We start from the raw sequence: 16,985 nt of genomic DNA on the forward strand, positions 1-16,985 counted from the left end.
CCACCCCTCTAGCTGGGTGCATTACGCCTATGGTGTGGGCACAGGAGCAGGAGCCCTGTGCCCCTACAGTACCCGGGTCCATTCCTGGGCACTGTAAGTGCAGTGCTGTCATTTAAGAATACATGGTGCTGAGAGCTTGTCAAACACGAGCTCCACAGCACCATATTGGCAACACTGAAGCCTGGGAAGTTTGGTATCAAACTTCTCAGCACATTGAACCCACACTGATGCCAGTGTAGGATTTAATGTACTAAGCACCCCAGAGGGCATCTTAGAAGATGCCCCCTTACAGCTAACTTGCAATCCACGTCTGCTCTGAGGCTGCCCAGGCTGCCACACAGCAGACACGTTGCTGGACCCCTGGGTGGGAGAGCCCCTGCTCTCCCGGGCCTGCAACAATGCACATCCTGGGTGAGGTGAGAAATCTCCTCCCCCAGGATGAGCAAAGGGAAGCTTCAAAGGCATGCCGCCAGTTGGAGTTTCCCCAGGCCACTGCAACCCCCCACTCTGGCGGGAAGCTTGGCCGGAAACCCCATACAAGGACAGGGGATGTGCCAGCCTGCCCACCCCACCCCTCAGGTGGGGGAGGCGAGGTGAAGCACATCTCCGGGCTCTCGCCATCTTGAAGATGGGAGGCCCTACCCTATCAGGATTAGGCAACTGCCCCCCTCCCACAGGAGAGAGGCAGGATAGGGGGTGTACCCACCCCAGGACAAGGACCCATTGGTCCCTGGCCTTCACCTACCTGTAACGCCCCTAAATCTAGTATTTAGGGGCCCCCTGAACCTTCCTTCCTCAGATTCCAGATAGAAAAACGACAAGAAGAGCAAGAAGAACAAAGACCTGCCCTGCAGCTGCTAAAAAGAGAAGACACCAACTGCTTTGGCCCCAGCCCTACCGGCCTGTCGACTCTCGAACCTGCACCAGCGCGGCATCCCACGTGGCCAGCAACCTCACCAACCCCGGAGGACCTGGCTACCTTTTAGCTCTAAGCCCCTGGGACTCCCACGAGTAGAGGCTCTACTCAAGAAACCTACTTGCTATCCCTGGCACCAGCCCGGGACCGCGGACCCAACACACTCTGCACCAGCCAAGCCTGGCCAGTGCCGGAGTGGACAAAGACCCAGAGGACGACCCCACGGCGACTGTGACCCAGAGTCCGGCACCCAAGGACCCCCCTCGACATCCCGGAAGAAGCCTGCAGCCTCAGAACCAAGTGCCACCCCAGCCGCGATCAACCAGAGGGTAAGATTCCCGACGTCAAAAGGCACCCCTGCACCCGGCGCCCTGCGACCCCCTGTGCCCAATCCTGGGGTACCCACCTAACCTACAACTACCCAACTTACCTCTCGAAGTGGTGGTGGCACCTGAAACATCCTCGTCCCCGAGCCTGCAGCCTCTTTCCAAACCGGAACATTCCCATTGATTTCCATTGAGCGCCCTAAGGCTCAAAAGCACCCTGCACCCAGCCGCCCGAGTGGCCCTGGCAGTGCCCTCTCTACTCTAACCTACTTCCCCACTTGCCCTGAGTAAGTGACCAGGAGCCCAGCTCCCACAGCCGCGTGGCTTGCCAGACAGCAGCCACCAACCAAGGCCCCCCTATCCCTCATAGGATAACATTGGGCCCAACTCTCTCTGCACCCGGCCGTCCTGAAACCGCTGAGGGTGAATCAACTGTACCTACCTGACACTGGGGGACCCCTGAGTCCATGCCCGGAATTTCAACACTACCAGTCGAGTACTTACCCTTAAACCGCTAACTTCATTTTCCTCATAGGGTAACATTGACTGGCTTTTTCTTCAAAAATCTTCTAAGTGTGAACTTTTCAAAACTGCAAAAATTCACCAAAAATCAGCCAAGTGACAAAAACGAATTTACTCACCTGCTCCTAGGTGAGCTCCCAGTGCTGGATCTTGGTGCCCAGCCCTGACTCTGAAAAGTGTTCACAACTATACTTACTTCTAACTCATTTTTCTCCCATAGGAAACCATTGTCTGCTTTTCTGTGAAATTTCTTCTAAGTGTCTACTTTTGCAAATTTGAAATATTCTTTTAAAATCGTACCATTTCTGCAAACGAAATTACTTACCTGCTTTTGATAAGGACCCCAGTCCTGGGTCTAGGCACCCAGTCCTGGATTACTAAAGTAACGATAAAGTACTCTACCTGCAATTTGAATTTCTTGCCATAGAGATCCATTGAATGTTTTCTGTGAAATATTTTCTAAGTGCTAACTTTTGAAATAGCTAAATATTATCTAAAAATCATTACAGTTATTAAGTCGACTTTCATCACTTGATTCTGAATACTGACCCCAGGCTGGTTCTAGGATCCAGACCTGGAATTCCAAAAGTAATCTGAAAAGTAATTTATTACAAATAACCTGAATTTACCATTGAGCTCAATGCATTGTTATGTTTAGGAAATAGGATTGTTTATTGCAACCAACTGTGACTGTTTACACAAATTTATTGCTTGAAACAAAAGTATTTATATTCAACCTCTCATTCTGAGAAAGTATATTTTTACCCCCTTGTGGTTCTAAAAATAAAACAAGCATATATTTTATATATACAAATCATTGGCCTAGAGTTCAGTTATTGAGTGTGTGAAACCATTTGCTGACTGAGTGTGTACAATAAATGCTTTACACTGTCCTCTGGTACTGCCTTACTGCTCGACCAAGCTACCACTTTTGAGAGTAAGGTCATACCTAACTTTGACCTCTATCAGCCTCTGGGGGACTGTGGACTCTGTACACCCTGTACCTATTAGGGAACAGTATATACAGAGCCACTTTCTCACAGTGGGTTGTTGAAATATTTGCAAGTGTGCAGGGCCACTTCTTGTTGCAACATACAAGGAAGCCCTGCATACTAGTGTAGGAGAGTCCTACAAAAAAAAAAAATCGTAGGGTTGCTATTCTTCCTCCAAACAGGGAAGAACATTGGGAATGACTTCAGGACCACTCTTCTGCTGGCCTGTGACAAAAAGTAGTGGCACTACCAGGAGAAACTACCAACCTACATGCCCAGAGGCTAGGCCAACTGAATGGAAGGTCAGGTGGAAGACTGGCAGAATAATATTGTCCAAGAGCCATGAGGTAGACCCAGTCAGTTCTGAAGTCTAACAACCACCAAACACAAGGACATATGGGTTGTGGAGAGGCCTCGTCGGCTCCAGACCGCAATAAGGGAGGACCTGCTTAGCCAGACTCTCCAACACGCACGCCCTCTGACCCAAGTTGCCATTGAAGAAATTATGATTTTGAACCTTGTTCAGAGGCCCTTCACCATCAGTTAAAGGAGAGAGCACAGATTCTGAAACAGTTGGATAATTATTCCAGCACAAGCAGTTCTTGAAATATTGCAATGCGAACCTCGGAGACTAAACCAAAATCCAGTCACCAACTGGACACCTCCCCCCCTCCCCCCCCCCCCATTGCCACTTGTAGGTGCCCCTGCCACCAGACAATGTCCACCCTATTGCACTAACCATCTCAGATTAAATCCAGGTAAACATTCTTGTGAATGACTCACTAACCAGGAGCTACCAGGCAACTGGTTCTGGTTGACAGCACCTGCAGCATAGAATCTTTTAATCATGAAGTCCATGATGTCTTATTTGCTACATACAGGTTTGGTGGATGGTACTCTGGGGAGTGCAATTACTTGGACAATTGGCGACTACAAAACAGGTGTACATTCATTGTGCACATTCCAGAACTCCTACTGAAATTTTTTTAAAGCAAGCCACAAGGGTTATGGCCTAGATAGTGGGCGGTTAAGACGTGCTTGACCGACTGTCCTCGCCATCCATCGTGCCCGATACCAGGCTGCTGTGATTACACCACAGGACATGTGGTGCAGGTCCAGAGCGAAAAGCGCTGTGACTTTCACCCGGTCCCTGCCCATGTAAAGAGCAAAGGCAATTCGTACTCCTGGGGCCTGCCTTTCCCCATTAACTTTTGCCTGGATGGCAAGCTACACAAGCTCCGCCCCCCCCACCCCCCTCCCCCCACTGCAGAGTCATGCCGGGTGATGGGCATCAAGAGTACAGATGATGAATGCCAGCAGACCCAACTCCAGAGGTCAGAGACCACATAATCGTTCACACTAGCACAAAACCACAACAGTACCCACAGGCGCAAAGCCAGACTCCAAGACCATGGCAGAAAGAATAAAGCAGTGCTGGAGGCGCTATCTGGTGACCTGGGCAGCTTGCTTGGATGCGATACGATCACTGAGGGAGTCCCGAGCTTACATTTATTCTTGTGGCGAGGAGCGGGGGGGGGGGGGTCCAGAGAACCGGAAGCCTTGAGCCACAATAAGGACCCTAAACTCTCATAACAGGACACTATGGAAATGGTGTGGAGTGGTTTCATCAGCATAGGCCCATACAGATACAGGTTGGGCACTGGATGACATTGGTCCCACACAAATGAAGGCAGGGCTCTATCAAGAAACATCTCTGTAGCGCTCCACACCACAGACATACTGCCTAGCAGAAACCTCTCAATGAATCACTTAGTTTGGGCTGAGCGGCAACCCCCGAAGTGGAAAGTTCTTAACTATAATGCGAAGGCGGCATGGGCATTCCAGATCTCATGCATTACCAGGCGGTGCAGCTCAGATTCATTGTGGAATTGTCTCAGAAGGAGTCGGAGAAGCACTGGTTATTTATGGACTAAGCAGTCACCAAGCATCACTTCTGGTAAATTCCCTTTCTGAAGAAGCCACACAAACCGAAGATCCTTTATTCTTCTTCAACCACTAGAGCTATGATCGAGGTGTGGGATTGGTTGGGAGTATGTAAAGTACTGTCTTTTACTTCCTCACTGACGTTGACCGTAGGTAACAAACATTACTCTGGGGATGGACTAGGTGGCATCTTTTCCATTGCAGTGTGCGAGATGTCACTCCATTTGCCACATGTTTGAGGAGGACCCACTCTTTTCCAACTGATCGGATTATGCATTGCCAGAATCCAAAAGATTGCATTATTGCCAAGACAGACTCTTGTGGGGGAGTGATGGCGCCCCTTCATCGCTTTACTCTCCACAGAATTCTTAGAGCTCACATGCCCTAAATACCTGTGTTTTTTTGGCTCGACTAATGTAGACACCCCCACTACTTCATTGCTACTGTCTAGGGACAACTGAAGACAAGAGACCCCTTATACAGACTCAGCAGGACGACTACCGGGGAGGAGGGGGTGGTGGTTCTTTGCTTGGACATTGTGGTTTGTTCATCTTGATGCTTGCGAAGAGTGCTACGATGCTCTGTGCCGTGCTTCTAGGGGCTTTTCTCTGTTTAGAAATGCCAATAAAGACTTGTATCATAAAGCAAAACCACAACTATCAAAACCCCAAACCCATTAAAGAACATGGTCTAAGATTTTTTCCCTTTGAAACTAGCTACTGTATTTCGGTGCCTGAAGGCTTCTGAAAAAATAAAAGGATTTCTACCCCAAGACGAACATTGGACGCAAGGCCCACAGTTAATCTAATTTTTAGTGCCTAAAGTCTACATCTATTGGAGGTCAGATATTAGACTAAGACAGTGCTAAAAAAAAAAACTAGCTGTGTGTAAATTCTTCTACATAATTCAAGGTCTTATGTAAGGTTCTGACTGGGTACTGACTGTTACTAAGTGTTCAGAGTCTAACTCTGAACACCAAGCCATAAAGGGGTATGTATACTCGGTCACAAAACTGATATACATCAGTATTGTGGCCTATTACAATAGTAAAAAAACAAAAAATACTGAACAAAAAAATACTGACGACTAGTAACCTATCTGTCCTGGGGCCCCAATCAAAGGATTACTATGGTATCTTTTGAGAGAAAATATTAACACTAAAAAGGTGTTCTAAAGAAGCTTGGTTTGCAAAAATCTATTACTCTTCGACATAAAAACATAGTCGACAGAAGTCAAAATTCATGTGATTCAGTTTGCTACACTACCAAGACAATTATTCTTAACGGAATATCAAGAGTAAAACAGATTGTCACAGCAAGAAGGGTGTGAATCTGGATATTAAAGGCAATGCAGTAAAAAAAAAAAAAAAAAAAAAAGGTATTTTAACAAAGATCAGCTGGAATCATTTGTATTAATCACAAGCCTCAGAAGATGTCCAAGCATCACATAGCAGGGCTTGAGCTCCTTTACATACCGAATCTCCAAAGAAGGCAAATGTGGCAAGAAGTCATTTCCCACAAAGAAACACATGAAGACCCAATCATCGACACTCCTCTCAAAGTCAAACGGGAATGGTAAACTGGCCATTGTTAGTTCTTTCTCCAAATACTAAAACAAAAATTAAATAAATATAGTCAGTCAGGTTTACATTATTTTTATGTAACCTTGAAAGAAATATTTAAAATGTGCCTACCTCTCGTAGGACACTCAGACGAATAAAAATGAACTCCACATCTGACCCAGGGAGGCTGTCAGCAAATTCATCATGCTGAAGAAAAAAAAAAAAAAAAAAAACACAAGATAAGACAAATAAAATACTTCCTTAGCACAAATTTGGATAACCATCTCTAAATGCCGAATAAAACAACTAGTTTTCATCTATAGAACTAGGCACACAAAAAAAGACTGATAGCCAATTTATTCAATGATTAAACATTCAAAATGATTAAAGCCATTTCTTACCTCCCCTTTTTTCTCTCTGGGTAAACCCTGGCAGTCTTTGATTTCATGACCAACCTGGGAACACAGGGGACAAGGCTTTGGCTGGTTTGGCTTAAATTCTTCTCGAATGATCGTAAAGTTTGGTTCATGAGTGGCTAGCCCCAGCATAATGAGATCAGCTGGAAAAAGACCAAAAGATTAAAAATTAAGTAGCAAATAAAATGCACATTTCAAAGGACAATAATGGCATCAAGTCATGAATTTCAACTGGCAGGGGTTAAAACTAGTTTTGAGACCACAAGACAACCCAAGAGTACAAAAAGCAATATACTGAAAAAACAGTAACCCTAAGTCAAGCCTAAGATCAACAGTTCTCAATCGAGGCTGTACTACGACATCAGAATAACTAGACCATCATAAGTAAATAGGCATCAGAGAGCAGTTGGTGTTAAGTTGGAACCACAGGACTGGCTCTGGATTCCATGAACGTTTTACAGGCATTAAATACATTTTAATAATTAATTGAAGACAAAAAAGGAAATTGTTGTTGTACAGATAGTGAGACTTTAAAATATACATCCATGCCACATCCGCTCAATGTAATAGACAAAAACATCCTCAGCATCTGAAAATATCAGGGGGAAAAAATTGAATACAATAGCAGTCTTACCGTCCGCTCCACATAGACAATGGTGTGTGTTTGGATCATGGTTTGGCTGACCTAGATCAAATGAAGGAATGCATTTAGGGAAAACTCAATATTCTATTTAAACATGAAGCAAGCAATTTTTATGTAGTCAATTTTACCTCGTTGGCGTCTAATGTAGTCCATGATTTTGTGCTCTCCTTCGCCAGGAGCACTGGCATCAGACAAAATAACCTGCAAGTAAAAGACAAAGGTCAAAATCTTTGTTGGTTTCAAGTAACCAAAGTATGAAGTGCCTGCACATTTACACAAGACAAAGGGTGCCTTGTTTTCCAGTATTTAAAATGTGAAAAGATTATACAAACCTGTAACAGTAGTCTCCAAGCAGTATTTTATTTAGATTTGCATGTCATTTTCAGAAATAGACGACGCCTCATTTCTCAACCTCCTTAGGTGAAATGATTTCAATTCGGATAATGTATTAATCAGAGGCGCACTGATGAGTAATAATTCTATAAAAGGGAGTAAGCTCTGGCGAAAACAAAAACACCTCAAACCTTATAACCTACTAGTGAAGCTTACACATCTTACTGATCAAGACCAACGGAATAACCATTTTGTTTCCTTTTACATCAATCTCGGAGATCAGATAATCACATCAACCAAAATAAATAAGTATCCACGGACCTTTTACCGTTATAAAATAGTTTGACAAGACTAACAGGACAGATCACTTTCACTCTCAAACAATTTGCCTACTTCCTTTTCCATGCAAATTTACTTGTAGAACAGACAAGGGCAGTTCTCCAAGGGTTAGTGCTACTCCTGCAGAATTTTTGAACATACGGGACAAAGAAAGCTGCTGACCAAAGAATGTTCTTCAGGGGTTTCCTATTAATCAAAGGAACTCTGGCCAATTCAGCGTTCCTGCTAGCAAGAGGATGCAACCAGGCCCCCAAATGAAGTCATCTGCTGTATAAAGCACTACACTTTATAAAGTAATTTAAAGTGATTTTGGTCTTTTGAGGTGTGCGCACCCTGAGGAAGAAAATACTGTTGGTGTTAAGCCAAGGAATTTAGAGAGCCATGATGAGACCCATTCCTCCACTTGCTGTGGCTTACACGTACGGAATGACCTCACAATGTCAGGCTGAAGCGGCAGGACGATGGTTCCCAATAAAGGGATTAATAGTATTAAAAATAAAACCCCACTAACGAAGGTATATTGAGACGGCCCAAATAACTCACTTTAAGATCTACACCATTAAGTGAGGAGGACTTCCACATTTATATTCAAATTAAATTCATGTTTCACATCCAGAAGCAGTCATGATGCAGTTTTCTGTGCTGCTTCAGTGCAAAAGGGATCTGTGTGTTTTTTTTTTTTTTTAATGTCTTTAGCGCTAGTATTTACTTGAAAAATCTTAGTTTGTGCAGGTTTTACGGACACCCCAGCTTAGAAACACAAGGTGTCAATTACTGCCCTGTGATTACAAGCTTTAATGTCAGCAAAGCCTGCTCTGACACTGAGTTAATGTATTAAAGACTCTAAAAATCAACGCACAGATGCAATCTGTACCGCCACAGTGCCAACAAGCATTTGCAATGCATTAGGTCTCGCATTTACGCGAGTTTGAGCTATTGACATTGTCATTTACAATGCCAATAGCTTTAACTCGTGTAACTGCGAGACCTATTGCATTGCAAATGCAGAAGCTAAGAAGGCACAGAAACCGGCACAACAACTGGTGAAAGGAGATGCAGAAGTGCGAAAAAGCAAACTAAAGGCAAGAGTGAAAAAAGTGAAAAGAGGCTCAGAGGGGATAGAAAAACGTAGAAAAGGAGTAGATGAGAGGCAAGCGCTCCGATACCTTCAGTTCGCGTTGGCGCTTAGTAAAATGACTTTAAAAAAAGAAAAGAACGAACAGCATGAGTGGGAGAAGATACGAAGCACAAGCAGAGGGAAGGGTAAAGCAGCACGAAGGAGCCAGAGGGCATGGAGTGTAAGCCCCAAAAAACAAGCAGGACGTGGGATAAGGGAGGGGCTGGCAAATGGTGATCACTTTCGTGGGCGCTTTGATGTTCAGTGGCCGCGCGGCTCACGGAGAACATCAAAACGCCCACGAAAGTGATCAGCAAGCTGCCAGGTGGCTCCCTGGGCAGTCGACGTGGCCCGCAAACCAGGCCGGAGCCGTAATCCGAGACATAAATACATTGAAATTGTAATATATCCACTTTCGTGGTACTGGTGTTTTAGAACCGGTGAAACCGCTCAGCAGGTTGATCGCCTACTATACAGATCTGTATATTACTCCGAGGCCGCGGATGCCAAACCTAGTAAAATAGATCCTGGGGAAATGTACCTTCTGCAGGGTCTTACTGGCAGGTTGCAAAGACCAGACCCGGTACAGATGCTAGATTGTTAATTTCCCCTGTTGCGGAGATGTGAACTTGTCACGTGCAAGTAATTAGCACACATCAATTTCTAGTAAGACAGCTCAGCGGGTGAATACACCCGTGCAGAGATGAGCCGCTTACTGTTCGTAGGTGTGGATTCATGTGGAAATGTAGCCTACTAGGTTAATGGAGTAACGAGAATGTGCCCCAGATCACTGTTGGCGCTCTTGATACAGATCTTGGAGGCGACCGTTCCGTGTTAGTGCATATGTGATTGCGACAGATCTGTCTGTGAAAGGAGGCCCCGTTTGTGCGTCTCTGTATGCCAGAGGCCTCTGCTGGTGTCATGGGCATGCCACAGATTAGAGATCGCATCTGCGGCTGTAAATCGGGGTGCAACAAAATTTAGAATCACCCTTTGCTGATTGGTGCGGGCGAATGTGGCCCTGATCCCAGAGGCCTTCTCTGCTGGTGTGCATGGATGCGCACGGATATCAAAAACGGCCCCTACTGGTGTGCAAGGATGTGCATGTGCGCGAGGTGTCTGAGAGGTGGCGTATGCGGGTGCACATGCGGCCCACAGATGACAAGGTGTAAGATTCTGTCCTTGCTGCTGCGTGAGGGTGTTCCATTGCTGTGAGTGGCGGGCCCAGCTGGTATGTGTGGAAGGTGTTCCATGCCAGTGGTCTCAAGTGTGCCACGGATCTCGGAGGCGCCCCCTGCTGGTGCTTGCGTTTATGCCACAGGTAGTCAGTCCTTGCTGGTAATCATGGGCGCCGCGTGCAATCAGATCTGATAGGCGCCCCCAGCTGGTGCTTGGGTGTATGCCACAGGGTACTCCTTGCTGGTAATCGTGACGCTGCTACAGACCTGATAGGCGCCCCCTGCTGGTGCTTGGGTGTATGCCACAGGTGCGATAGGTACTCGTTGCCGGTAATCATGGGTGTGCCACCAATCTTGTGAGGCGGCACCTGCGGGTGCTCGGGGGGAGGGGGGGGGGGTGTCCAGTGTGTGAGATGAGAGATGCGTTACAGGGAGGTATATTCCCGTCCTGCATCCGTTGCCATGGCGACACTCCGTGACATCCCATGGATTTGATTTCTCTCTGCCTGTCTTTCCTTCGGAGCGAATTATAGCGAAACGCATAAAAGAACCGAGAGGCGGGAATCCAGCCAAGGGGAGAATCCTGATTAGGAGAAGAGCGGAGGCTCGAGAAGGACAAAGTGCAAGACGACAACCAGCGAGGAGTGAGGGGGAAACAAGGAACTAGGGGCTGAGAAAAGACTGAAGGAGAAGAGGGAGAGAAAAGGCTGCCTGATAGAGCAGTAGCGAGAACTGACGGAGAGAGACAGACAGACTGGAAGACGGCAAGTTGAGTCCGAGACATGTTAGGAGAACAGAGAAGATTAGAAGGATCATGTAGATGGGATGATCATGGCGAGGAGAGCGAGACAGACCATGAGAGCAGAGGGCTAGAGAGAAGAGACAGTCACGTGCGAGGACTTGGGTGGAGATGAAGAGAAGGATCAGAAAAGAGAGACAGATAAGGGAGAGAGAGAGAGGCCAGGGAACAGAGGACTAGAGAGAAGGGAGAGACAGGCAGAGTCCAAGAACAGAGAGACAGAAGAGACGTACAGAAACTATAGAAGAACATAGAAAGGGGAGACGAGAGACTGACTGGGAGAACACAGATGGGTCCACTTTTTCCAGCGTGATCGATCTAATGTGACAAGATAACAGCCTTGTTTACAATGGCGCTCTCGGAAGCGTGCGCGCGCTTGGCGGGGGAGCGGACCCTTTGAAGTGCTCCCAAAAGGCAGATTGCATGGCGGCACGATGCGCGTGATTGGGGAGGCGATGTGAAACACATCCCCGGGCTCTCGCCATCTTGAAGATGGGAAGCCCTACCCAATCAGGACTAGGCTACTGCCCCCCTCCCACAGGAGAGGCAGGATAGGGGATGTACCCACCCCAGGACAGGGACCCATTGGTCCCTGCCCTTCACCTACCTGTAACGCTTCTAAATCTAGTATCTTGAAACCCTGAACCTTCCGCAGATTCCGAAATACAAAGAAGAGCAAGAAGAAAGAAGACCTGCCCAGCAGCTGCTAAAAAGAGGAAGACACCAACTGCTTTGGTCCCAGCCCTACTGGCCCGTCGACCCTCGAACCTGCTCCTGCTCCAACCCGGCATCTCTTGTGGCCAGCAACCTCACAAACCCCGGAGGACCTGGCTACCTTTCGGCTCTAAGCCCCTGGGACTCCCATGAGTAGAGGCTCTACTCAAAACCTACTTCTAATCCCTGGCAGCAGCCCGGAACCGCGAACCCAGCACACACTGCACCAGCCAAGCCTGGCCGGTGGAGGAGTGAACAAAGACCACGAGGAGGACCCCACGGCGACTGTGACCCCGAGTCCGGCTTCCAAGGACCTCCCTCGACACTCCTGAAGAAGCCTGCAGCCTAAGAACAAGGTGCCCCCCCCCCCCTAACTGCGATCAACAGAGGGTAAGATTTCCCCACACCAAAAGGCACCCCTGCACGCGGCGCCCCGCGGCCCCCTGTGCCCAATCCCGGGGTACCTACCTATCCTCCAACTACCCAACTTACCTCTCGAAGTGGTGGTGGCACCTGAAGTATCCTCGTCTCAGAGCTTGCAGTCTTTCTAAACCGGAGATTTCCCATTGAAATCAATTGAGCACCCGAAGGCTCAAAAGCACCCTGCACCCAGCCGCTCGAGTGGCCCTGGCAGTGCAACCTCTACACCTACCTACTTCCCCACTTGCCCGGAGTGAGTGACCAGGAGCCCAGCTCCCACAGCCGCGTGGCTTGCTAGTCAGCAGCCACCAACCAAGGCCCCCCCCTATCCCTCATAGGATAACATTGGGCCTAACTCTCTGCACCCGGCCGCACTAGTGCCGCTGAGGGTGAACCAACTGTACCTACCTGACCCTGGGGGACCCCCGAGTCTATGCCCAGAACCTCAACTCTGCCAGTCGAGTACTTACCCTATGAAGAAAATAGTTATCGGTTTAAAGGTAACATTGACTGGCTTTTTCCTGAAACTTCTTGTAAGTGTGGACTTTACAAATCTTAAAATATTCACCAAAAATCAGCCAAGTAACGAAAACAAAAATCCTCACCTGCTCTTAGGTGAGCTCCCAGTGCTGGATTTTGGTGCCTAGCACTGACTCTGAAAAATACTTACAACTGTACTTACCAGTAACCCAATTTTCGCCCGTAGGAAATCATTGACTGTTTTTCTGTGAAATCTCTTCTAAGTGTCAATTTCTGCAATCTTTAAATATTCTTTAAAAATCGTATAATATCTGAAAACGTAATTACTTACCTGTTTTGGATACAGGTCCCACTACTGAGTCTTGGTACCCAGCGCTGGATTACAAAAGTAACGAGAACATACTGTACCTGCAACTTGAATTTTCTTCCATAGGGAATCATTGACTGTTTTCTATGAAATATTTTCTAAGTGTCAACTTTTAAAATAGCTAAATATTGTTTAAAAATCACAGTAATGAAGTAGACTTACATCACTTGATTCTAAGGACCGAATCTAGGATCCAGTCCTGGAATTCCAAAATTAATCCTAAAAGTAATCTGTTGCAAATAACTTGAAATTTCCATTGAGCTCAATGCATTGCTCTGTTTAAAATCGTGTTGCCTATTGCAACCACTTGTAACTGTTTACAAAAGTCAATTGCATATTGCAAAAGTATTTATATAAAGCATCCCATTGAGAAAGTATATTTTAATGCCAATTGTTGATTCTAAAATAAAACTAACATTTTTTTATATATAAACCATTGGCCTAGAGTTCAGTTATTGAGTGTGTGGAACCATTTGCTGACTGAGTGTGTACAACAAATGATTTACACTGTCCTCCGATACTGCCTTACTGCTCGACCAAGCTACCACTTTAGAGAGTAAGGTTAGATCTAACTTTAGCCTCTGCCAAACCCTTGGGGACTGTGGACTCTGTACACCCTGTATCTATTAGTGAACAGTATATACAGAGCCACTTTCTCACACATACCACAACCAGATGTCTTCAACATCTACACATCCTAAGGTTGCCATCTCTGGATGCCAGACCACCATTGCCACGATTTGCTTGCCAGGAAAACATGCTGGCCATGTCAGATTAAAACAGTAGTTTCCTTCAGTGTTCATCACACAGGAACATATCAATTACAAGGCTTGACCCAAATCTGTATTAGTTTAGGTCTGCTGAGTGTGGGCGATATTGGTGTGGATTTTCAATGGGCTTGAGCAGGAATCCACACTAGATACAGGGAATGTTTTTCATTGGGGGGTGGGGGGGGATTTCTGCAGTATTTGGACCCAGAGTCAGCTGGGACAAAAAAAAAAAAACACTTCGCCCAGACACTGAAAACTAGAGCTAGAAATCCAGGATGATGTGGTTGCATGAATCCCAACATTTTATTACCCAAAATCCCCTGCAAACGTCAAAGTATGAGTAAACAATTCCTTCCATTTTCTGTGACCCAAAACTCCAGAACTTCAGGCAAACCTACCTATCAAAGGTTGCCACACTTCTCCTGGGCAGGCATGGTGGTGGACGACAGTTTGATGGTCCCTGCCAGGCACCAGAACTTGGCCCAGCATCACCTTAAATCCAGGCACAGCTTGGACAAGCTAACAGCGGTATGGTGGCTGGGGCATCCATGGAATTATCACTCCTGCCTGGTTAAAAAAAGATTTTGCTGGGAAATCAGACGAGGGAGGGCACTCGCAGGAGAGGACACGATGTCAAGACATTATAAAGCTGGAACACCAAGGGAGGCACAGACACTGCCGTAGCATAGTTTTGCTGTGCCGTTGGCAAGGTTCAGGGAGGGATTCTCCCACTTGGAAAAAGCTGCAGCAGCAAGGAGCCAGTGGAGGCAGCAAACTCGGACCTATTAGTGGAGAGACCTAGCAAGAGCTATGGACATGCTAATGAGTGTCAGCGCCCATGGCTGGCCCAATGAGCGGTGCCAAAAACATGGTGGCATGCAACGAGCAGAACGAGTGATCGGGATACCTAATAGGGGAGCAACCAGATGCAAAGAGGAGAAGAAAGCAGGAAGCACCACCCTGCCAAAAATCAGGAGGGACACTGAGTGAGCATGATGACAGACAGCAACGCAAGTTGATAAGAGGCAATGGAGCAGGTGTGCCGAGGGTCTGAGACAGTCCTATTAGAACGATGGTGACATCCAGCTAATTTTGGAAGCAGCTGGCATTGAGCAACATGCAACCCAAGGGGGTAAAGGCAGGGGTCGTCAAGAACTAAAGGGGGGGAAAAAAAATACCAAGGATATATGGACATTGCAATTGGTATGGTGGCTTAAAATTAGCGAGAGAACATGGACCAAGGTAAAGCTGTGGCCAGAGACTGGTGCAGGAGACATGGGGAGTGAAAATTGCCGGCAGGTGTATACATAAACACATTACTACTAAGTCTATAAATGCATCCTTTCTTACAATCGAGGTGGGAGACAGGCCAGTTATCGGCCACAAAGAACATCCTTGAAAGACAAAGAACCTGAACTGTGGGTATATAAAGCATGTAGCCAGGACTTTGTTGGCAGAAAGTGATGAGGGGGAGAGAGGACTGGACAGGAAGCAGCCTACAGTCGCGTCGGGACCAAGTACTGGTAAGGAGCCAGACATCTTGACTAGGGTGCACCACTTGAAATTAAAGAGCGCATAATGGAGGAGGTGTGAAGATAGATGCCTTTATCTCCAAGGGGACAAGAATCTTCTGGTACGAGTACTTGCCCACCTAGACCCTCAAAGCAAAAGACATTCCGGTCAGGCACACATTTTCTTAGACCTCACAAGAGACTGTACTGCTGGGGCAACCGTTTTGCTTTACCTTTGAACTGAAGGAGAAGAGAGACCAAACAAGATCCTCAAGAGGCGCAAAAAATGCTAACACTTCAGGATCTGTTGGATCAGAAGAATTAGGAGCCAGGAGCCATCATCGTCATAACAGCTGGAGGTGCGTTGCTAGGAGGGAAAATGCTACTGGACCTTCCAACAACATGGAGGAGAGAACGACAGCCAAATACCAGGCGAGGTAGATTTGCAAGCAGGAAGACTAGGAAAACCACAGTGGAGGAAATTCAGCATCTGAAGGAGTAGGAGACTGACGAACGGACCAATGCTAGACAAGCCCAATGTGCGAATGGTGGTCAAAACATGGCAAAAAGGGCAGGAGCTCAATGGAGTAGGCCTCACTACTCCATTGCTTGGTCGAGCAGTAAGGCAGTATCAGAGGACAGTGTTAAGCATTTGATGTACACACTCAGTCAGCAAACGGTCTCTCACACTCAAGAACTGAACTCTAGGTCAATTGTTTTGTATAAAAATATACTGTTTTATTTCTAGAACCAAGCAAGCCTGGTACAGGTAAGCATATACATACTTTACAGTAATAAATTACTACTATGAACACAGTTCAAAATTGCAGTATGACTTGTACTGATTTTGGTTACAGTTTAATAAAGCAGTTTGCAACACATTGCAGGTATGGTACATTCAAATGAATGGGCTTTAAGTAAAACGCAGTTATGTTTCAGATTACTTATACCAACACAGGACTGGATCCTAGATTCAGCCCTGGGACAGTTCCTGAAAACAGGTGAGTTAATGCGTTTTTAGTTAGAAGTACGATTTTTAAAAGGAACATTATTGCATTTCAAAAGTTGACACTTAGAAACATTTTCACATAGAATCACAAATGTTAACCTATAGGAGAAATTCACTTAGCAGGTAAGTTATGTTTACACCACTTTTTCTTACTCAGAGCCGAAACCTAGATTCAGCACTGGGACATTTCCTGAAAACAGTTGAGAAAATGTGTTTGTTAGTCGGCTGATTAAGGAATATTTGTAATTTTCAAAAGTCGACACTTAGAAACTTTTTGGGAGAAAAAGTTTCTACGTTATTCTATGAGGAAAAAGAGGTTATCGGTTTCCAGGTAGGTAAACTGTCATTTGAGTTAGGGTTCTGGGGTAAGACTCAGGGGTCTCCCAGGGTTAGTGATGCACTTGTTACACCCTCAGCAGCACTAGGGCAGTCGGGTGCAGAGTGCTGAGGCCCAATGTTATCCAATGGGGGATAGGGGGCCTCCGGTTGGTGGCTGCTTACAAGCAGGCCACTAGGTTGTGGAAGCAAAGCTACTGGTATTAAGCTCAGGGCAAAGGGGGAAACAAAGTAGCACCAAAAAGGTGCACTCGAGCAGCAGGGTGCTGTTTCGACATCGGGCGCCCTATTG

The 16,985-nt window shown here is 46.4% G+C and overlaps 1 protein-coding gene across 1 annotated transcript in view; it reads right to left on the bottom strand.

Annotated features, from left to right (window-relative positions):
* The window catches only part of XRN2 (5'-3' exoribonuclease 2), a 398,081-nt gene that overhangs the window by 323,499 nt on the left and 57,597 nt on the right, over positions 1–16,985 (bottom strand). The window contains exons 7-11 of the mRNA XM_085612392.1: positions 7,449–7,521; positions 7,312–7,362; positions 6,663–6,820; positions 6,394–6,468; positions 6,175–6,308 (exon numbers count right to left, since the gene is read on the bottom strand). Coding sequence (XP_085468518.1) covers positions 6,175–6,308; positions 6,394–6,468; positions 6,663–6,820; positions 7,312–7,362; positions 7,449–7,521 — 491 coding nt within the window. The remainder of the gene's footprint in view (positions 1–6,174; positions 6,309–6,393; positions 6,469–6,662; positions 6,821–7,311; positions 7,363–7,448; positions 7,522–16,985) is intronic.

Source organism: Triturus cristatus, chromosome 6 (genome assembly GCF_964204655.1).
Source record: "Triturus cristatus chromosome 6, aTriCri1.1, whole genome shotgun sequence".
NCBI lineage: Eukaryota > Metazoa > Chordata > Amphibia > Caudata > Salamandridae > Triturus > Triturus cristatus.